Here is a 23,377-nt window from a genome sequence, read left to right as displayed (position 1 = left end):
GTAATTTAAATTAAAAGCTTAAAAATATATTTAATAAATTAAAGTAATTTATATACATATAAAGAAAAATTATATGAGGTTGCTTAATAATTAATTATGGAAAAACTTATACTAAACATTCTCTAAAGCATTTTCTTTAAAAATATTAGTTAAAAATGAAGTATCATGTAAAATTCATCATAATCATATTATATATCTTTAAAAATAGTAATTATAATAGTCAATAATTTACTATATATATCATAACATGTCATAAAACAAACGTGTAAAAATCATTATACTATCATAAGGAATTTAGAAGAAAAGTATAAAAAAAAAAAATTCCAGCTCAAATTAGTTAAAATACAAATTAAAAATAATAATTTCAAGAAGCTACGTGAGATCATCTATATAAATTAATTGTTAATGTTAACTCACATTGTCGGTTTTTTTCTCTTTCGTGAAGAACTTTGTTCAAATATATTCTATATATCAATAATGTAAATTTTTTTTGTAGAATTAGAACATTTTAATTCATTCAAATTTAAGTAGCTGTTGTTTTAGTTAAAGACTTAGAGTATCAACTTCTAATTCAACATTTATCTTATTCTTATTATAGGTAATTTGTGTAAGTTCTTCATAAATTCTTTTATAAAAAAAAAGAAAAAAAATAAATGACTTCTTTCTAAGCTAAAATTAACTTATATATAAATTATAAAAGTAAAATTGAAAAAATAATGAAGAACTTCTACATGTTAATTCATGCACAATTTTAGTTTAAAGAAAAATCTTGGATTAGGTAAAGGAAAAGTTAATTCCATTTTTATCTAAATGTAATTATAAAAATCTCATACTCGAGTTCAAAGATATCCTTAACCTATTGAATCATGTGAAAAAATAATTTTTCCAAAAGCACAGATGTTTCACTAACCAGCGAGATCAATAATAATATGACAAATATCATATATCATATGATCCACGTTTCCAAGTTTCCCTGCCTCAAGAAGTCTCTGACACTTCCATCATGGTCTGGCATAAATAAGTGTATCAACACTGTTATAGTCTTCAACGATTGATCTTGGGTGTTCAAGATATATCTAAAAGAGAATACTAAATAATCAAATTTTTAATATACCAGAAAACACAGAAACAAAATCTAAAAGGAAGAACTTATAATCATGTCCACAACCGTGTTGAGAATTTCTTCTTCTTCCAATTGCATGCCATAGGGGTCCCACCAAAATATGATCCTCTCGCGCCTTATTTCACATCTAACAAAACGGTAAGGAGTACATTTTAACAGAGCATAGTTTGTAATATATGTGCATTATTTTAACACAACTTTAGACCTTAAATTCATGTTGCCTTTGATGATGGGCATCTAATCCTATTCTTCTTTTTTGCTAGTGATCAACTAATGTAACTTATCTTCTGACAGAAGTTGTAATACTAGACTATTTACAAGCTTATTCCATCAACCTTGTTTTCCTTCATTCTCCTGTTGTTTTTTAGTGCTAGTGAACTTCCTTCAATAGCTGCTTTCTTGTGATGTTTGTACCAGCAGAGGTTTTCCTTTGGAATATGGTGGCCAAAGTTAGCTTTGGATGTTACTTCAGCTGAGACAAAAGGATCAAGAATCAATTAGTCATCCACAAGTTGTAGGTATTCAAAATACCTAAGAAATGGCAAGGAAGCTAGATTCCAAGAAGAACAGGGTGAAGGATGAAAGCAACAAAACAGTACCCTATTACAAACTTTTTTCATTCGCAGACTCTTCAGATTATCTACTGATGCTTGTTGGGACAGTAAGCGCTGTTGGGAATGGAATAACTAAGGCTTCAACGAATATAGTTATGGGAGAAGCAATAGATGCTTTTACACAAAATGGTAACACTAAACATGTAGTTCATGAAGTTTCCAAGGTAATGAATGACCAGCATCCCTTAATTCTGAATCAATGTTACAAAAATATTTATAGGAATTTATAAAGCAAAGTTGTCTGAGAGGAGATGAAAATGTGGTATTGGAATGCTTTTAATTTTAATTTCATCCCTGCTACTGCTTAGCAGAGGATAAAGTACAAATATGAAATTGTTTTACTATCAGGCAGTTAGATCAAACCTAAAACGTTTTCATGGATAGGTGAAAGTGAGTTGTACAGTAATCCACATCCAATTGTCTAAATTTCCTAATTACCATTTTCCAACTTCCTTTTTTCTGTTTAACAATGTTATGGAAATTGCTTAATTGCATAAGAATTAATTCAAGTTTGAGAGGAACCGTTTGGTTTCAAATTTCCCTCATGTCTGCTGTCATAAGACATAATGATTTGTTTCATGCTCAGGTGTCTCTGAAGTTTGCAGTAATAGGTGTAGCTTCCTTTCTGACAGCTTTTCTACGTGAGCATGCCACTTCTCTGCTCATTATGTATATATATACACTAAAAAAAAAAAAAAAAAAATATATATATATATATATATATTATATATATATATATATTCTAAGATAACAATGAAATGAGTAATTCAAACATGTACCATTGCAGAGGTGGCTTGTTGGGTGTCAACCGGGGAGAGGCAGGCAGCGAGAATAAGAGGCTTATACCTCAAAGCAATTTTGAGGCAAGATATCAGCTTCTTCGACAAGGAAACCAACACTGGTGAGGTTGTTGGAAGGATGTCAGGTGACACATTTCTTATTCAAGAAGCCATGGGAGACAAGGTATTAATGGCTGACACAGTTCTTCAAAACCCAAATCATCACCATTTCATCTGAGTAAAAAGAGGATAACTTTTCTTTCTCATTTTCTGCGGTATACCAGGTAGGAAAATTCATACAGTGTGTGGCATGCTTTTTAGGAGGTATAGCCATAGCATTCATCAAGGGTTGGCTTCTAACTCTTGTCCTTCTATCTTGTATTCCACCTCTTGTTTTCTCCGGTTCCATAATGAGCTTTGCGTTCGCAAAGTTGGCATCCCGAGGGCAAGCAGCGTATTCTGAAGCAGCAACTGTGGTAGATCGCACAATTGGTTCAATTCGAACTGTATGCCAATCTTTATAACTTAACTTTAAGGTTGTTCTTTTACATGTCGCAAAGAGAGCAGGCATATAAAATACACAAGTTCCTCCAATGCAGGTTGCATCATTTACGGGCGAGAATCAAGCCATAGCTGAATACAGTGAATCCTTAACCGAAGCTTACAGAACTGCAGTGCAAGACGGAATGGCTGCTGGTTTAGGCCTTGGTTCAATCCGTTTTTTTATTAACAGCAGCTTTGCAATGGCTGTATGGTTTGGAGGGAAGATGGTACTGGAGAAAGACTATACAGGAGGTGAAGTCATGAGTATATTTTACGCGCTATTTTTTGGCTCCATGTAAGCTAGTTTCTGCTTTAAGATGCATCCATCATATCTTACAATTTTTCTCCCAAGCTTGGCAGGAAAATTTGATGTGCTTTTCAATGTGAATATTTTTTTGCAGGTCGTTGGGGCAGGCTTTTACAAGTTTAACTGCATTCACTGCAGGACAGGCTGCAGCCCTTGAAATATTTGAAACAATAAATAGGCAGCCAAAAATTGATGCTTATGATACTGCAGGTCGACAGGTGGATGATATTTCTGGAGATATAGAACTTAGGGAGGTTTGCTTTTGTTATCCTTCAAGGCCAGATGAATTGATACTCAATGGATGTTCCATTTCAATATCAAGTGGCACTACTGCAGCTTTGGTTGGGAAAAGTGGCAGTGGGAAATCAACAGTTATTAGTTTGATTGAGAGATTTTATGATCCACAAGCCGGAGAAGTTCTCATTGACGGCATCAACCTCAGAGAATTTCAATTGAAGTGGATCAGACAGAAAATTGGCCTTGTCAGCCAGGAACCAGTCCTTTTACTGGCAGTATCAAAGAAAATATTGCTTATGGTAAGGAGGGGGCAACAGATGAAGAAATCAGAGCTGCAATTGAGCTTGCTAATGCAGCTAAATTCATAGATAGATTTCCACACGTGAGCTCACAAAATTCATCTTTTGAATTGAAATTTGCAATGTTCTGCCTTTTCAACAATATTAATTTTAAAAAATACAATACAAAGTATATTTAATATATTTCTTACCTCATTGGTTTTGTAAAATTGTGATTTTAGGGACATGATATGATTGTCGGTGAGCATGGTACACAGCTCTCTGGAGGTCAAAAGCAAAGAATCGCCATAGCTAGGGCAATTCTAAAAGATCCAAGAATTCTACTCCTTGATGAAGCTACAAGTGCCCTTGATGCTGAGTCTGAGAGAGTGGTCCAAGAGACACTGGACAAAATTATGATAAACCGAACAACTATCATTGTAGCACATCGCCTAAACACAATAAGGAATGCCGATACAATTGCTGTTATTCATCAAGGAAGAGTAGTAGAAAATGGTAGATATACTATGTTGCTACATGAATGGAACTCATTGTAACAATTTGCTTTCATGTTTTTCTGTCTCTCTCACACTTGCACGTGCCATCATTTTCCTTCACATATGCATTATTGCATTCTTACCTTTCAACTGTTTAGGTATCCATGCTGAGCTCATTAAAGATCCTGATGGAGCTTATAGCCAACTCATTAGATTGCAAGAAATTAACAGGCAGTCAGATGTTACAGATGACTCAGGAAAGATAGAAAACAGCAGGCATCACTCATTCAGAATATCAAATGATATCCCTGCTACACTTGATCTCTTGAAAACATCAGCAGAGCCTGAAGTTCTTCCTCCAGCAGTACCACATTCATCTCCCAAAGTCTCATTCCTTCACCTTGCTTATCTTAACAAGCCTGAAATTCCAGTGTTAGTCCTAGGGACTCTAGCAGCCACAGTAACTGGGGCCATACTTCCTCTTGTGGGGTTTCTTACCTCCTGCATGATAAATACTTTCTCTGAGCCAGCAAATGAACTCCGTAAAGACTCAAAGTTTTGGGCTGCAATATTTATAGCCCTTGGAGCCGCTGGCTTCATATTTCATCCACTAAGGTCCTACTTTTTTGCTGTAGCTGGTTCGAAGTTGATAAAAAGGATCCGGCTAATGTGTTTTGAGAAAATTATTCACATGGAAGTAGCCTGGTTTGACAAAGCTGAGCATTCAAGTGGAGTACTAGGAGCAAGGCTGTCAATTGATGTGGCTTCTATTCGAACTTTTGTTGGGGATGCACTAGGTTTGATGGTTCAAGATATTGCTACAGTAATTATAGCCTTGGTAATTGCCTTTGTGGCAAACTGGCAGCTTTCTCTCATCATTCTTGTTTTGCTACCACTACTATTAGTAAATGGACAAGTGCAAATGGGGTCCATGCAAGGATATGTCACAGATGCAAAGGTCTGTAAGTAACTCATATCAAACCAACAACTAATATGAAAACGTGTGAAATATTTAAATTTCAAACATGGTGTGAAAATGGTGACATGAAACTTTGGATCTAAATGTAAACTAAATGAATTATGTTGACTTGTGAGGAGATCATATCAATTATTGAGTCTATTGAGATATTATGGTGATACGAAGATTACTATTAAATATTGTATTTATTTCTAAGGTGGTAGAGTTTGTTAAAGTGTTAACAATGGAGTACATTAAAGCAAAGTAATGTAGAATAACTTTTGGTGGAACATAGATGAGATAAAAATGGAGAAAAAATGTTTCATATATTATCATAAAAGAAGGCTTCACTGTTACAAAAATTTGTACTTCTTCAAATGAACTCTCAATAGTTGCTTTTGTAGGCCTGTAGAGTCATGTTTCTCATTGGGTGAGAAGTAATCACTACAAGTGCTGTCATTTCCTCAATAGGTGATGTTTTTGTAAAAGAAAAAAATAGAAAACAGAGAGTAAATTATACATCTTCTCATGCATTGTAAAAAACAAAGTATTTTAATTAAATGAGAAATAAATGATGAAGAATCAAATGAATCGTTTGATGAAGAAAAAACCACCAAACCGGTAAGAAATATTCTCAAATTTTAACATTGATGTTTCTCAAATGTATCGTTTCTCTCTATGTTTAGAGAGTACTAATATCGAGTTTACCATGGTTAATGTGCTCTATATGTTGCACAGAAAGTCTACGAGGAAGCAAGTCAAGTGGCAATTGATGCAGTAGGGAATATCAGAACAGTAGCTTCTTTCTGTGCAGAAGAAAAGTTGATGGAGTTATACCAGAAGAAATGTTCAGGGCCCATCCAGACAGGTATAAGGCAGGGTTTAGTCAGCGGAACAAGTTTTGGGATATCACTCTCTTGGTGTTCTCAGTTAATGCAGGCAGCTTTTATGCTGCAGCCCGACTTGTAGAGAGTGGCAAAACATCAGTCTCAGATGTTTTCCGAGTAAGTTAATCCTATCCATGTCACCATTTCAGATACAGTGCTTTCTACTCATTGCTGACAAAGTATAAGCTAATATCTCAAATAAATTAAAAAGATGTTCTCTTTCTTTTAAATAAACACCATAAATAATTAGGAGCTATGCTCATCATATTCTACTATCATTGAACAACTCACTCTCTAATTTTTCAGGTATTTTTCACTCTCACATTGGCAGCAATAGCAATGACACAATCTGGCTTCATGGTCCCAGGTGCAAGTAAAGCAAAAAGTTCTGTTTCTTCTATATATGCTATTCTTGAGCAGAAATCAAATATAGACCCTAGTGATGAGTCTGGAATGATGTTGCAAGAAGTGAGAGGAGAGATTGAGTTCCACCATGTCACTTTCAGGTATCCAACCAGGCCTGATGTGCTTGTATTCAGAGATCTTTCCTTGACTATTCACGCAGGAGAGGTAACATACCAACTGATGCATTTATTTGTTTGGTTCACAATTCTCATAAGAATACATGATCTTTTCTAAACATTACCATCTAGGTCTCTCTTAAGGGAGAATCTAAGAGTTTAATTATACTGATGGAAACCAGACAGTTGCTCTAGCTGGAGAAAGCGGAAGTGGAAAGTCAACAGTAATTTCACTGTTGCAAAGATTTTATGGCCCAGATTCAGGTCAGATAACACTAGATGGAACGGAAATAAAAAATCTACAACTCAAATGGTTTAGGCAGCAGATGGGCCTGGTAAGCCAAGAACCTATATTGTTTAATGACACCATCCGAGCCAATATTGCATATGGAAAAGGTGGTGATGCAACAGAAGCTGAAATTATAGCGGCAGCAGAACTGGCAAATGCGCACAAATTCATTAGCAGTTTGCAACAGGTAAACTACACACTATTCAAGGAACTCAATATTTTCCTGAGACTCGTGCTACAAAGAATTATGTGGCAAATTTTTAAATAACTAGATATCGAATTCTAAACACCTTACGAACAAAATTCTGAATTATTCAAAAACAACACGTGCAGGGTTACGATACAGTAGTAGGGGAGAGAGGGATTCAACTATCGGGAGGGCAGAAGCAGCGGGTGGCAATTGCAAGAGCCATAGTGAAGAGTCCAAAAATATTACTGCTGGATGAAGCCACTAGTGCACTAGATGCTGAGTCTGAAAGAGTCGTTCAGGATGCACTTGACCGAGTGAGGGTGGACAAAACCACAATTGTGGTGGCTCACAGGTTATCCACCATAAAGGATGCAGATTCAATTGCAGTGGTTGAACATGGAATCATTGCAGAGCAAGGAAAGCATGACACTCTGATTAACAAGGGTGGTATCTATGCTTCATTAGTAGGCTTACACACAACTCATGATTCATCTTAGAACCATTATATATAGCTTTAGTACCTTGTTATATAGACCCTTGTTATATAGACTCAGAGCAGCATCCAATGGCGTGTCTCTGTTCCCATAAACCCTTGTTATATAGAAAATCAAACCTAGTTTGCTTTCCCAAAAAGTTTATCTAAAGGGAACTTGAAATATGGAAAGAACACATATAGTTATTGGATTAAATTAAAAAAACACACTTTAGGTTAAACGAATAACATACCTTACAATTTGCAAACAAAGGGTGCTCTCTCCTACGGCAAGAAGAAACTACCACTTTTATAGTTCTTTTTGTGTGGGCCTGTAGTATGCTGTGTCGTGCAATTGTTTCCTCGCACTTACTTCTTGCACTCAGTCCTTCTCTTCCTACACCCTTCCATTTCTCGGAATTTATTTTTCGGGATATAATAAACAATTTCGAAAAAAAAAATCAAGAAATTGATCACCTTCCCTTCTTACGAAAAATATTTTTGGAACCATTTCTCGGAATTATTTTTTGGAATATAATAAACAATTACGAACAAAAATTCAAGAAATTGATCACCTTCTTTATTTTTTTTACGAAAAATACTATGTGATATTTTAATGGGTCCCTATTTTTGTTGATTTTATTCAATTTGGTTCCTATTTTCGTTTTATGTTCAATTAGATCCTCATTTTCGTCAAATTATGGTCAATTTGGTCCTTTTCACTAACGGTATTTAAATAGTTAATGTTTTTAAACAGTACATGCACGTGTCAGCTCCTGGTTTTTTTGATTTTTTTCATTTTTTTAAAAAAAATTAAATTTTTTTAATTTCAAAAAGTGTCCACGTGTCAATGCTATGCTGTCACGTGTGAGTTTGTAGTTATATTATTTATTTATGTTCAATTTAGTCCCAATATTCGTTATTTTTGTTTAATTCAGTTCTTATATTTGTTATTTTTGTTTAATTTAGTCCCAAATTTTGTTAAAATATAACCATTTAATTTTTAAAATTGACATTATTATTAGTTATTTTTTAAATTTAATTATAAATTATAATATTTAATTATTAATTGAATATAATTTTAGATTCATTGTTAAATAGAATATAATTATTTAAATATAATTATTAAAAATTTAAAAATATATATTAACATTTGTAAAATTCACATTTAAATTTAAAATATTTAATATTTTTATTGCATTTTAGATATTAAAATATAAAATATTTTATATGTAAATGTTGATTTTACAAATATTAGTTTATTTCTCTAAAATATTTTGAATATTTAAAATATTTTTATATATCAATTTTAAAAATATTTTAGAATATAAATATTAGAAAAAAAATAATTATATTCGTATAATATTTTAAATAATTATATTCTATTTAGCAATTAAATATAAGAATTTATTCAATTTATAATTAAATTTAATAATTTATAATTGAATTTAAAAGATATTAAATTCAAAGGTCAATTTTAGAAAATATATTAATATAATTTGTATAAAAGATATTAAATTTAGTGTCAAATTGAAAGGGACAAAATTGATTTATTTTAACAACATTGGGACTAAATTCAACAAAAATAACGAATATATGGACTAAATTGAACAAAAAAATAATACTACCACAAAATGACACGTGGCACTAGCATTGACTCGTGACACAATTGTGACTTGACACGTAGACCATATTTTTGAAATTAAAAGAAATTAAAAAAAAATTTAAAAAAAATTTAAAAAAATCAAAAAAATCAGGAGCTGACACGTGGCATTTACTATTCAAAGGTTTAAACATAGTTAGTGAAAAGGACCAAATTGACCATAATTTGATGAAAATAAGGACCTAATTCAATATAAAACGAAAATAGGGATCAAATAGAATAAAATCAACAAAAATAGAGACCGAATGTATATTTAAGCCTATTTTAATTTGCGTCAGGTATATCTATTTGACATGTATTCAATAATTTATCAATATTTATAAATAAAGTATCTAATTAAATTAATAATATTTTTATAATAGCAATAATTTCTAAATTTTTATGTTAAAAATATTTAATATATTTAATTTTAATTTAGATTTATACATGAATAATCATATATTTTTTATATTTAAAAATTATTATATATATTTTTTAATATAAATATCATGTATCATGTATTAAAACTAGTGATATATCATATATATCAATATTCATTATACGTGTCGTATAAATACATCATAGTCAAAAGAAATAAATAAATGTCTTGTTTCTTTCATTTTATAATTACTTTTTACACTTTTTTATAATATATATATATATATATATATATATATATATATATATATATATCCACGTATATTTATGGTTAAATTTTTGAAAAAAGATTAAAATATTACAAGTTCTTATGAATCAATTGAGATTAATAACAATAAAAGACTATTTTTTCATGAAAATAATATTTTAAATTTTGTTTATAGATGAAAATAATTTATATACGATTTTACCTTGAAATGTTCCATTAATATATAAGTCGTTATTGTCGCACAGTAATAGAGATAAAAGCATTACTTGACGAATATGAAAATAGAAGTATAAAAATCAAATCTTTACTAATTTGCGTGAAATAAAAAATATATTTAATTTTTTAAATTATTATTTAAATAAGATGTGTATGTTATTATTTTGTCCCAAAAAATTTTAAGTTCAAAATATACTAAACTCTGGAGTTAAATTTTCAAATATAATTTAACATCTTTCCTTCATTTTGCCAAACAGGGGAAAAAAGGTAGATTGAAACTGAGTCTTGTATCATCAATAATATTTTGAATTTGAATCTTACTCAACACAACATAATTATGAAAATAGATTTCACTAAAGGAATTGGTTTTTGGAGAAAAATTAATCATCACCAAGAATCAATTAATACCAGTAATATGATTCAAAAACAAAAAACAAAAAAACTGAAGAGTCTATTTGGTGCCGTGAAAAACAGGGTAGACTTTTTGATGGTCACATCAGACTCCTAACCCCACTTTTATAAACCGTAGTCAAACTTTTTCATAACTCTTTTTGGATTTAGGTGAAAGATAATGATATTATGATATATTTTTATTTATTATTTCAATAATATTTTTACTTTTTAATTTTTTAATTAATATGATGTAATGATTTAAGAGTGACGAGAATGGTGAATTATAAGTGAATTAGTAAAAGTGAGTTAAAATATTATTATCTTAGATCATTATATCATATTATTTAAAAATATTAAATTAAAATAAATAGTTATAGAGTATAAATTAGAAATGAATAAAAAAAAATAAGTCAAAATATTATTATTTTTAATTGCATTTGATTTTAAAATCTCTTATTTAGAGAAAGTTAAAAAAATGTAAATAAAGACTTAAAAGTTAATGATTAATTTTAATTTGAAAACAATGACAATGGAGAAGCTCTCCTCATATCTTAAACATTTATAGCATTTCAATGGCTGAGTGGGGTAAGCACCCATTATTCAAGTCACAAACTTGATTATTATTAGTGAATAAAGATGCTAATTTGCATATCTTCATTTTACACTTTTTAGATATGTTTTTTTTTCTTCTTCTTTGAATGTAGATAATTTATGCATGTGTTAATAGTTTTTTTTTTTTTTTTACATATTCATAAAATTAAAAGTAGGGTAGCAACTCCATTTATTAGGCTTTCTAAAATAAAGTTTATAGTTTCTATAATTTTTTTAAATAAATATTTATGAAAAAGAAAAATTATTCAGTATATTAATAAAACTTGAGTGGAAGTTAAAATAAATTAATCCACTTTATTTTTTACCTATCGTCTAACTTTTTCAAAAGCTAAAGTGAACAAATTAATCATAATTTAGTTATATTGAAATTTTATTAATTTTACATATTTATTTCTCTATAAACACTTATGGGTAAATTTAGTTAAATTAAATCTTTTATGTGAAAATCGGGAAACCTTTTTTATTAATTTATTGGGATACTTTTACTTGGGAAACAAGCTTTTGCATAAATAATTTTAGAAACAAGAATAAATATTTTAAGAAATTTAAGCTAGTTTAAATATAACTTCAAAATAAAAAATTTCGAGAAACTATAAAAAGAACTTCTATGAATAAATCAATGTAATATATTTCAACTTATAAAAACTAATTTTATTTTCTTTTTATACTTATTTGTTTTTGTTTGTTTTTTTCTGAAGTTCCTACGTGGAAGATCGTTCCGACATGTTTTTACTACCCAATGAAATATATTATTATAACACAAACACGATTAAAAAGGTTGTGATAATCCTTTTTCTTATAATGTTAACAATCTTTTCAAATACTCATAATTTATTTAACATTTTGTAATATATAAGAAAAAAACTATAAATTTAAATTTCTTCAGTTATATATATCTACTCGAACAACTCTGCAGCTTTTGTTTGATGTAAGAAGAAACTTCCCTCACAAAACGGCACCCAAAGAAGAAAGATCAACGCAATAATGCAGAATGAAAAATGCCATAAAAGTGGATAACTTTCTGGCTGAGGAACCATGAGTTCTTAACATAAATACAAAATAATCGATACGTACGTTTAGTTATACACACACTTGTATTGTAGTTAATCATAATCACGGGGTCCATGAGCAAATGATTGAGATTCCTGCTGCTGCACCAACACTGCAAGCTTCCAACAAGCACAAAATGTTACAGTAATAATGCACAACCAGTGTTCGTTATAATGCTCACAACTGCCACAAAAGATGAACAGGTTGAAACTTGAAATGTAATTAATTGTATTATTCAGCCAATTAGCTGTTGGAAAGAGACAAAGAAAATTTGTAACAAAAGGGATATAGTGAAAAGGTTGTTAAGAAATTAAAAACTGTTTGATAAGGACCTCAGCGGTGTCTGCCATTTTAAGATACTTCTAATTAGGCCAATGTACACACCTACCAGAAAAAAGGGTTAATTTTGAGTTCAAACCTCAATTGCAAAAGGGGATAGAATTTTAGCACGTGTGTTCAAGAGCCAAATTGCAAAAAGACAAGAGATTTCAAAGATGAAAGTGGCATTCCAATTTCCTTAATCACAACTGCATTAACAAATGACACCTTCTGTGATGTGAAGTGGCAACAAACTTTGAAAGGTTTTGTTATATATATAAAGTATTCCTTCAAAGGGAATATCACCTATTACTTATATACTCAACCCCTACCACCCTTTTTTCTTCCCTTTACCTTTCTCTGCCTTTTACTTTTCCTTCTATTTTTCATAATCAAGATCAACTGCCACAAAGAAACGTACGTATAAGATAAGCTAGCACCCTCCTCCATTAACCAAGCTGAAAGCCAAGGTGTCTTCCTCACACCTTTTTTCTCTGTTTCTGCATGTTTATGAGTCATTCATTCATTATTCAGTTCTTGCATTAAACTGATTTATCTGCAGATTTCTTTCTAGATGATGACATGAAGGAGATTTAGTTGTCAAGGGTTGGAAAAAGTTTCCTTCTGATTCATGGGCTATTAAGGATTTAAGACTGCAATATTACTGTGAAGTGTGAAGTGTGAAGGTTGAAGTCCTTTTTGGAAGGTATTTGGTTGATAGTTTAGCTTTTGCAAAACACTGCATTGATTAAATAAATCACTTTTCTCTTAAGACTAAGCAAATACCTATCACTTAGATGATTTACCTGTTTGTGATATATCTTCTTGATTTGGTTAGTTAACCAGTTTATGTTGATCCCTCTTGAACAGTGAAAGCTGCAGGCTCAAATGATCAACATATCTATGCATAACTGTGTTGTTTTAGTTTTAAGCTAAAAAATAGTAGTGTTTGACCCTGGAAACAATCCAAAGGAAAACTTGTGAAAAGGTGTCATTAAAAGGGAACCTTTTGAAAGGCTACAAAATAGATAGGTAGGTAATCTATACTTAAATTGGTTTAGTAGTGACAAATTATGCATGAATCCATTATTTAGTGTACTATTGTGCATGGTTGATGATGGTCCTCCAGTGTCAAAACAAGACAAACATGTGATTCAGTAAATATGTTGTTTGCATTCCCCTTATGCAGTATGTGGTACTAAAATCTAGATGTTGCAGCTGCTCTGCTACTCATTTTTCTCTCACTTTCATGAACTGTCACATGCACACACTGCACAAATAGCTCCTTCACGTTTCACGGGTTCTCCTTTTCACTGTGTGTTTTTGTCTGATGTGAAAAATTTTATGACACTGTCTTTGACAAACATTCAGGTTCAACCCATCTGAGGGATCATTTTCTGCTACAAAATAGTCAAACTTGGTGCACAAGTTGCTGGGCCATTGTGACATTCATGTCATCTCATACGTAACTCACATGCATCTTGAATAAGAGTCTTCAAGTTTTGAGTTCTTTTGAATTGCAAATCTTTTAGTTTAATGACCCTTTTGTGAAAAGAAACGCTTTTTTCTTTCTGCTTTTTGAGCCTTAAGGAATTGAAGTCTTGGCTTATTCATGAAACGCAAACGCACTTTGTTTTGTGTCTTTTCACGCAAATTAAATATTGAGATTCCCTTCACTGACTTTTTCTTTTAAAAGTAATAATCATACTTAAACAACACGTATCAGGTCCAAAATATTAGTATAGGAGAGTTTAAAAATAAATAAATTTTAATATACACACTTATAGTAGTTAATAAATCATATAATGACCCTTCTTTTTGTTAGTGGATTTTCTTTATAAGAAAAAGTGTTGCACTGTGTATGTATCTGCCTTTATGGACCATAAAACAAAGTTTTGGTTTTGGGATGCACATTTACTGTCCTCCATTAATTCTCGCATTCCTTTTTTTTTTCATTTTTCAATAAAATACTTATATGGGTGTTACATCAAAAAAATAAATGGATAACATAAAAAATTATATAATTATTTTATTAAATTTATCGTGATGACCTTAGCTTTAATCTGTGGTCCTTTGGCTCTTGAAATTGAAGATAAGGAAAAGAATAGGACAGAAGGGAGAGTCTAATAAATTTGGTTTTGACAGTTTTAAGACATAGGGATCCATATCCTAAAACGAACACTTCTACCCTTACAAAGGACGTTCTGTCACCTTCACGCCCTATTAATCACACAATACCATTGAGTTAGATAGATACTTTAAATATCTTTCTTTATTGTAATCATTTTACTTGTATTTTGTGTGTAATGTTATCTTTTAACTTCTCTTTCATTTCATTCCATATTGTATTTCAAATCATGATCATGATATGATATATTTAGATCCTCTTATTTATAATGCAGAAAACATGTTTTTTATTATTTTTCTCAGCGAATCCTATGATAATCATGATGTTTTCTTTTTTGGAAAACAAAAATGTGTTTCTCTCTCTAATATTATCATATAATAAGTCCCAAAAATCATATACTAAATTTTTTGTACGACTAAAAAGTACGTTGAACCTTTGTTTCACCTACTACCCTCTGCTAGCTGTTGTCTTACATATATTACATATATATATATATATATATATATATATATATATAGTTACATACAAGACACATAAAAAAACAAAAATTCTGACTTTCCCCACTTTATGTTACAAAATAAAAAATTCTTAAAATATTATTGACAAATATCATATTGTTATCCAAATTGAGGAAATTTCGTGTAGAATAAAAATATGAAAATATCATATAGAATTATGTAGATTGTTGGGGGGAATATTCGTTCTTTTTACCTCTAAATTACAGCTGCCAGAACTGCAATAAAAAATACAACTGCAACTCATTTATCTGCATAATCCACCATTTAAGAATTTATATATGCTTTTCAGACTGCAATTATATTTCTCCTTTCCATAATCCATAGTTAAACTTTATAGTTACTCCTGTAAAAAATGGCGTTCATTTGAAGCATTTTTTTTTTTTAATTTTAAAATAACTTTTGTTATGTCAATTTAACAGTACAGGAAAATCTTCCAGAGTTTAATTTTGTTGTCCACGGTTTGTTCGGTTTGAAGGTGTTGTTTGTTCGTCTATGGCGACCCTGTTCTGTCACGAGGTGGCACACACTCGTTCTTTCACACACACGGGCACGCTTGTCGCGTAACCTTTTTTTTTTTTGTTTCCCCTTTTCTGTCTTTCTTCTGCATGGCACTGCCACCGTCACCGTTTCACACGAACAAAGCCTTTCTCCGCAACATTCCTGTTTTTCTTCTCTTTTGTCACTCTTTCATCTTTTTATCATCTCTCATCGGACAGACCCTTTTCAGTGATGAAGCAAAAGACGCCATCTTCACCAATCACTGCAAGAACTGCGTTGAAGAAGCAAGGTGACAACAATAACAACAACAACAACAAGTCCCTGCAGAGTCCATCGCAGCCACGCCTCAGAGCTTCTTCCAAGGCTCCAAAGTCACCACCAGAGTCATCAACCAGAGACAAGTCAGTGCCCCCGGACTTGAAGGACGATTCAAGGGCCAAGAGGGGTGCTGCTGTGGGGTCTCGAAAGGGTAGGGAAGCTGAGGAGGCTAAGGTTGTTGTTGTTTCTCGGCCACGGCGAAGGCTTGGGGATTTCGGTTTGAGGAAGAGTGGAGATGATGATCCTGATGGGAAGAAGAGGAAGGAGTTGCAGGATAAGCTCGAGGTGAGTGACAATTTGATCAAGAGTTTGCAATCTGAGGTGCTGGCGTTGAAGGAGGAATTGGATAGAGTAAAGAGCTTGAATGTGGAGCTTGAGTCCCAGAACACAAAGCTCACTCGGAACCTTGCTGCTGCTGAAGCTAAGGAAGCAACTGTTGGCACTGGAAACAGTGGAAAGGTGAGAATTTGTTATCTTTTACCTCAGAAAAATATGGACTTTGAAGACAAGCTTTTAGATTTTTTCTGATCACCAAAGTCCCAGTTAATCTATTACATGTTTGTTAACTTTTTGTCATAAAAAACTCGACTTTCTGTCACTCTTGATGATGAATCGAAACCATGGTCATGAACAGGTCTAAGAACATATAATAATTTTTCAATATTTGAATTTCCTTCTAAAGTTCTAAGTATTGCAATTTTCATATTCGGTTTTAATTCCAAGTGTGGTTAATTCGTTTATTGCAGTCATCAATCACTGTTTGATTGGATTTTTCATGTTGTTGATAGTTGTTTAGTCTTACATTATACTGGTACAAATTTAAGATCAGATGTCTGTTTTATGCATAAAAATTTATGTCTCCCACATCTTGGAAATGATTCTGTTTTTCTTTTCTTGGATGAAGAAGGAGCCAATAATAGGAGAACACCAGAGTCCCAAGTTTAAAGACATACAGAAACTCATTGCTGACAAATTGGAATTGTCTAGAGTGAAAAAGGAAGGTACTCCTGAAGTTAATTTTGCCAAAGCATCAATTCCTTCACCAACCAGAAGTTTTTCCATTCATGAAACTAAGAGTATAGGAAGAAAATCTCCACCCAATATGTGCCTGCAGCCACCTCCACCACCACCGATTATAGGAAGAAATTCTGCACCCAGCACATGCCAGCAGCCCCCTCCGCCACCTCCACCACCTCCAATTCCATCTCGGCCTTCAGCAAGATTATCTAACACCCAAAAGGGTGCTGCAATTGTTGAACTATTTCACTCATTAAAGAATAAAGATGGGAAGATAGACTCAAAAGGACCTGTGAATCATCAGAGACCAGTAGTTATTAGTGCACACAGTAGCATTGTGGGAGAAATTCAAAACCGTTCAGCTCATCTCTTAGCCGTAAGCTTTGCATTCAATGTGATTTTAACTTTGAGATGTGTACTACTCTTTAATGAGACTAATAAATGACCACCCTTTCCAGATAAGGACAGATATTGAAACAAAAGGAGAGTTCGTTAATGACCTCATAAAGAAAGTAGTAGATGCAGCATTCACGGACATTGAAGAGGTCTTAAAGTTTGTTAATTGGCTTGATGGAAAACTATCATCATTGGTAAGTTTCTAGCAAAATTGTTTATCTGGCAGAAGATGACTACTGCTTGAGCAGCCAATTGGTGTAATTATTTATCATTTAAGATATATTTCTAATTTCCTAGTATCTTTCTTATTTGTACTTTGATATTCTTTACACCTTTATTTGTGTTCTCATTTTGCTAGGTTTAAATTACTAAGAAAATAATAATTAATGACAGATAAGTACAATTATTTATTTTCTTTAAAAGTGACATGTAACAAGAAATGGAGGCAATACTTTTATATGGACTCTGAAAGATAAATTCATTGGTTTAGCATTTAATGTCATCATCCTTTCCTGTTCCCAAGACAAAAAACGGTATATTCTATTCATACTTTTCTGTTCATTGAGTTTTTACTGCTGCATATAGTTTAACCTTCATGAATGATCTTAGCCCTACAAGGAAAGGCGATAATGCAGAAATGCATGAGTAAAGATATTGGATATTAATGTTTAGTTTAATAGTGTACATCTAATGAAGTTTCATCAGAAAATGAGACTGTACTACAAAGTTCATGAAAGTATGCCAGTGTCACTAATTTTGTAATCAGGTACACATAAATTATAATTGGTTTCTTTTTTAAAACAAAGGAATCTGTATCTTTCATTCTGCAGGCTGATGAACGTGCTGTCTTGAAGCATTTTAAGTGGCCCGAGAAGAAAGCTGATGCATTGAGAGAGGCTGCAATTGAGTATCATGAACTCAAAATGCTAGAACAGGAAATTTCCTCCTACAAGGATGACCCTGATATTCCATGTGGAGCTGCCTTAAAAAAGATGGCCACGCTATTAGACAAGTTAGATATAATGTTCCTATTTATTAATCACTGATATGACAGTTACAGGTCAAGGATGCTAACTCTGCCTCTCTTTACATCTCGTTGTAACAGGTCTGAGAGGAGAATACAGAGGCTAATCATGCTACGAAGTTCAGTCATACATTCATATCAAGTGTACAACATTCCAACTGCATGGATGCTTGATTCTGGAATAATGAGCAATGTATGGATTTTTATGCTTTAACTTTGAAATGTGAACATTCAATGAACGTAGTATATACCTCTGAAATGATGAAATCAATGTTCAACGTTCATACAAGGATGTCCCTGTGATTCAAACTTTCCGCGTTAAATCTTATGAGTTGTTTTTCTTTCAGTCATGTTTAACAAATTCAATGAAGTATGCATTTTGTTTTGGACGTATTACTCTGGAGTCTGGTTACTGCATGATTTTGAAGATATGACTATCTAATTTGTTTGTAGAAGCATATTATGTGGCTTCCTCTTTAGAAATAGAAAATTCATTCTTATTCAAAATATTGTTACTGATGATCACTAACTACTACAGGAGATTGCCATACATTTCCAATGATAACAATCCATGCTTGTTCCTTATCATAAGTCTTTTTGCATTTATATAAGCAAGCTTGTTTCTTATGCTTTTCAATGTCTTCTCTTAGAACCTGTTTGGAGGATACTTCTCCATAAACACTTCTAGCTGAGAAAAAATAAGAAAGACAAACGAAATTAGTTTCCTCATGGACTAAAACTAACTGATACATGAATTAAAAACAGGATTTTTGAGAAGCTAATGGGAAATAACTTTTACAAATCAGTTCATGCATGAGCTAATTGTAAAACTTATGCTAATGAGTAATATATCATCTAAATGCAGATAAAGCAGGCTTCCATGACCCTGGTCAAGATGTACATGAAAAGAGTGACAATAGAGCTTGAATCCATTCGCAATTCCGACAGAGAATCTATTCAAGATTCTCTTCTGCTTCAGGGGGTGCATTTTGCATACAGAGCCCATCAGGTAACTGTTAGGATCTTTCTGCAGATTTTTTATTATCACTTCTGATTTTCCTCCGACACTGGGGGTTGGAAAAATGTGTAACTAGTAAATGTTCAGAAATTTGTGACTAAAGCACATCAAAAGGCCACTCTCACTGAATGAAACATTACTTATCTTTCACAGCATGTTCTTCATTTTATTACTTAGACCACATGCACCAATTTCATCATATACGAGGCTGTCTCACTTACTTTAGCATGTTTTTGTAGTTTGCTGGAGGATTGGACTCAGAAACAATGTGTTGTTTTGAAGAGATACGGCAACGTGTACCAGGACACCTAGCAGGGTCTCGAGAACTTTTGGCTGGCATACCATAATCATGGCAAACCACTGTTACTTTATGCTTACAAAAGATGGGTATTCAACATTCATTATTCTTTTTCTCATCTCCAATGTCAATGCTTGTTAGACATCAGGAGATTCTGAAGAAAGAACACTCCATAGTAAGGTCAAATGGCTAATAATCTGTCAGCTCCCAACATGTCATAACCTAGGAATAGGGTCTCCACTTCAGGGTAGTTTAATTTCAACAGTGAACTCTGTTAGGTGCATGTAACAAAGACCATGAAGAAGAAACTTTGCCTTTTGAAGGTGCATGTGATCAATGTTTATCGAGTTACTCAATAGTATAACAGTCATGTTCAATCTGTAGAGCTTGGGAAAAACACTTCTGAAGCGATTTCCACCGCATTATATAGTCAATTACGTTCTTTTCATTCAAGAATGAAAATTTAATTGGAAGAGATTTTACCTTGTTTTGTGCCTGTAAAAATCATTCTTATATAAGGAGTAAAAGTAATGATGAAAAGTTCGCGGATATTTTTCATTATCAAAGGAAATTCGACAGTTAAAAGAAAGTATATATAACACTAATAAATGAGCCTTTTAGCTTGGTCTGGCATTGACCATCAAAAACGAGCCTTTTAGCCTGGTCTGGCATTGACCACCAAAAACGAGCTGAACTAGACTGGTCCATCACTTAACAGATTCAAACACATTTTGACAATTTTTTGTTGTATTCTTTTGGGGTGCTTCTCCCTGCACCTCCAAAGAAATCTCCTGTACCCCCAAAACCTACTTTATTTCCAACGTTGCCCTTGGTTAAAAAAAATTTTACTGTGGTGTGTGTGTCTTTTCTCAATTTCACCGCGCATCCCAAATACCCCTGCACCCCTCACACCCCTCACCACACTGCACCCCCAAAACCCTCTACCCACACTGCACTCCCACACCTTCTCCCTCACAAAGCTTCCTTCTCCCCCACTGCACCCCACAAATCATCCTTCTCCCCCACTGCACCACTCATTCTCCCTCTTCTCCAACAAACCCTTCTGGGATAATGGGTATTCCATAATTTAGTGTTTACATTTTGGAATGAAAAAGACTGAGTATAGGGTTAGAAAGTGGCACTTTGTTTAATTTTTTTTTCTGAAACGGATTGTGTAATCCGTTTCAGTTTTTTTTTTTTTTTTCTAATAAAACGGATTTTGGAATCCGTTTGTTTATTTTTTTTTTCTGAAACGGATTGTGTAATCCGTTTCAGTTTTTTTTTTTTTTTTAATAAAACGGATTTTGGAATCCGTTTGTTTATTTTTTTTTTTTCTGAAACGGATTGTGTAATCCGTTTCAGTTTTTTTTTTTATTTTTTTTTTAGGAAACGGATTTTGGAATCCGTTTCTTTATTTTTTTATTTTTTTTTGAAACGGATTGTGTAATCCGTTTCATTTTTTTTTTAAAAAACAAATTTTGGAATCCGTTTCACGTTTAGAAAAACTTTGGTTTCTATTTCATGTTCAAGTGTTTGGACTTCGGATTTATGTGTTGGACAAAACATCCATACAAATAAGGAGCGGAAATTTCAATTCAATTCTGATAATTCTGATACATATCCAATGATACGAAAATCATAATTTATACGAAACGGAATAAGGAATCCGTTTCAAAACTGTATGAAACGGATTCTGTACTCCGTTTCTAAAAAAAATTGCAATTTTTTTTATGAAACGGAATACAGAATCCGTTTCTGTATGTATGAAACGGATTCTGTATTCCGTTTCATAAAAAAATTTGCAAATTTTTTTATGAAACGGAATACAGAATCCGTTTCTGTATGTAAATTTTTTTATGAAACGGAATACAGAATCCGTTTCATACATACAGAAACGGATAAATTTTTTTATGAAACGGAATACAGAATCCGTTTCATACATACAGAAACGGATTCTGTATTCCGTTTCATAAAAAAATTTGCAAATTTTTTTATGAAACGGAATACAGAATCCGTTTCATACAGTTATGAAACGGATTCTGTATTCCGTTTCATAAAAAAAATTGCAAATTTTTTTATGAAACGGAATACAAAATCCGTTTCATACAGTTTTGAAACGGATTCTGTATTCCGTTTCATAAAAAAATTTGCAAATTTTTTTATGAAACGGAATACAACATCCGTTTCATACAGTTTTGAAACGGATTCTGTATTCCGTTTCTCATACATCTTGAATTCCAAATAATCCCTTCAAACAATCCCATACACCTTTGGAACGCGTTTTGGGGGGTGCAGGGACGTTGACGCAGTAAATGAAATTTACTGCGTCCGTACACACTTTCACCAATTCTCACAGATTATTAAATAAGGGCAGAAACGTAAATTTTGGGGGTACAGGAGATTTCTTGGAGGTGCAGGAAGAAGACCCCATTCTTTTGTGTTATTAAATGGACTAATCCAGACTCAGTTTGGTATCTCTTTTTTCTACACTCTTTTGTTGTTGAATGGATTGATCAATTTTTTTCTGCACTCTTTTGTTCCTCCTGTCAGCAAGTTATACCCCAAGGATATATGTTATGTTTTCGTTATTACTATGTGTTTTGGAAAATCATTTTTGAATATTTTTTATTTTTTAGAATGTAGTAATATGATGTTTTAGTTATTCTTACTTACGTGTTAAAAGGTAAGAATATGATGTTACTTGCAAAATAGTTAAGCTTGTACTGTGAATTGTAGAATGAAAGAGAGCTGGAAATATTTTTGGATTTGGATTTTCAATTGGGAAATCTCTTAATTACAAATCAAAGATATATTTTTGCGTGGAACCAATTATTATAATCAACTTTTAACATCACTAACAAGCCAAGCTTTTACGATGGCAAATTGACACCCTTTTGGGTTCACGCATGAATTTGGACAAATAAGGAGGATTCATAATAATAAAAAGAATGACTACAATTTGCAAGCAATAAGTCACGGACAAAAAGAATAGAGGGGGCTATTTATCAAATCTCACTTAATGTATAAAAGTATCATACATCTTCATATTGGTGGCAATTCAAGAAATTAGGCTATTTACCAAATCTCACTGATGTATAAAATCTCATGATGTCTGTCAATCACAGAAGACCGAGTATCTTACATATGTCAATCTCATCAGATTATATCAAATGCAATAAACATAAATCACAACAAAATATAGTCATTAACAACATTGGTTAAAAATTATACAATCTCATGTTACTTTTCAGGATTATTAGATGCACTTCGAGAACAAGTCCCTTCCACTCTTCCATCTTTGTCACTTTCTTTGTCATCTTCAATAATATCACATGGAATTGAAAAAAAAATAGTTAGAATATTTCTACATGTTTATGAAAATAAAAAAAATTAATAGAATTTAAATTAGAGAAGTTACCCTCACAAAAACCATACTTCCAAGTGGAAGTACAAATAATTGTTTCAAGATTTTCTGACAAAAGATGACTTTTATACTTGTTAAGAATCCTCGAACCAATACTGAAAATAGATTCATATGCAACTGTAGCAATTGGGATGCTTAGCAAGTCTCTAGCCATTGACGACAAATC

The 23,377-nt window shown here is 32.3% G+C and overlaps 1 protein-coding gene, 1 long non-coding RNA gene and 1 pseudogene across 5 annotated transcripts; 2 read left to right on the top strand and 1 right to left on the bottom strand.

The window, feature by feature from the left end:
- The first annotated feature begins 1,590 nt into the window (after window positions 1-1,590).
- On the top strand, window positions 1,591-7,720 carry LOC114178545 (annotated as a pseudogene).
- Window positions 7,101-8,085, bottom strand: LOC114178546. Its single transcript, XR_003603339.1, has 2 exons — window positions 7,950-8,085; window positions 7,101-7,799 (listed from the first exon to the last, which is right to left on the bottom strand). It is a non-coding gene; the product is annotated as an uncharacterized LOC114178546 (long non-coding RNA).
- Window positions 8,086-12,881: 4,796 nt separating this feature from the next.
- On the top strand, window positions 12,882-20,235 carry LOC114177765 (protein CHUP1, chloroplastic). Of its 4 annotated transcripts, none has more exons than XM_028063277.1 (9): window positions 12,882-13,042; window positions 13,135-13,278; window positions 15,946-16,493; window positions 16,939-17,427; window positions 17,510-17,641; window positions 18,278-18,459; window positions 18,553-18,664; window positions 19,337-19,480; window positions 19,729-20,235. In XM_028063277.1, the coding sequence occupies exons 3-9, from the start codon at window positions 15,948-15,950 to the stop codon at window positions 19,834-19,836; spliced, it is 1,713 nt and encodes a 570-aa protein (XP_027919078.1). In that variant the 5' UTR covers window positions 12,882-13,042; window positions 13,135-13,278; window positions 15,946-15,947; the 3' UTR covers window positions 19,837-20,235. The 4 variants fall into 4 exon arrangements, with proteins under 4 accessions (XP_027919078.1, XP_027919079.1, XP_027919080.1 ...); XM_028063278.1 differs by having other exon boundaries at window positions 12,901-13,042; window positions 13,147-13,278; XM_028063279.1 differs by lacking the exons at window positions 12,882-13,042; window positions 13,135-13,278 and having other exon boundaries at window positions 15,533-16,493; window positions 16,942-17,427.
- Window positions 20,236-23,377: the final 3,142 nt, after the last annotated feature.

This window comes from Vigna unguiculata, chromosome 3 (assembly GCF_004118075.2).
Source record: "Vigna unguiculata cultivar IT97K-499-35 chromosome 3, ASM411807v1, whole genome shotgun sequence".
Classification (NCBI taxonomy): Eukaryota; Viridiplantae; Streptophyta; class Magnoliopsida; order Fabales; family Fabaceae; genus Vigna; species Vigna unguiculata.
This window is presented reverse-complemented; position numbering and strand designations above follow the sequence as displayed.

Coding starts and splice junctions, on each gene's coding strand:
- LOC114177765 (XM_028063277.1), top strand. CDS start 15,948: ATGAAGCAAAAGACGCCATCTTCACCAATCACTGCAAGAACTGCGTTG. Junction 17,428..17,509: donor GTTCAGCTCATCTCTTAGCC/GTAAGCTTTGCA, acceptor CACCCTTTCCAG/ATAAGGACAGATATTGAAAC. Junction 18,665..19,336: donor ATTCTGGAATAATGAGCAAT/GTATGGATTTTT, acceptor ATCTAAATGCAG/ATAAAGCAGGCTTCCATGAC.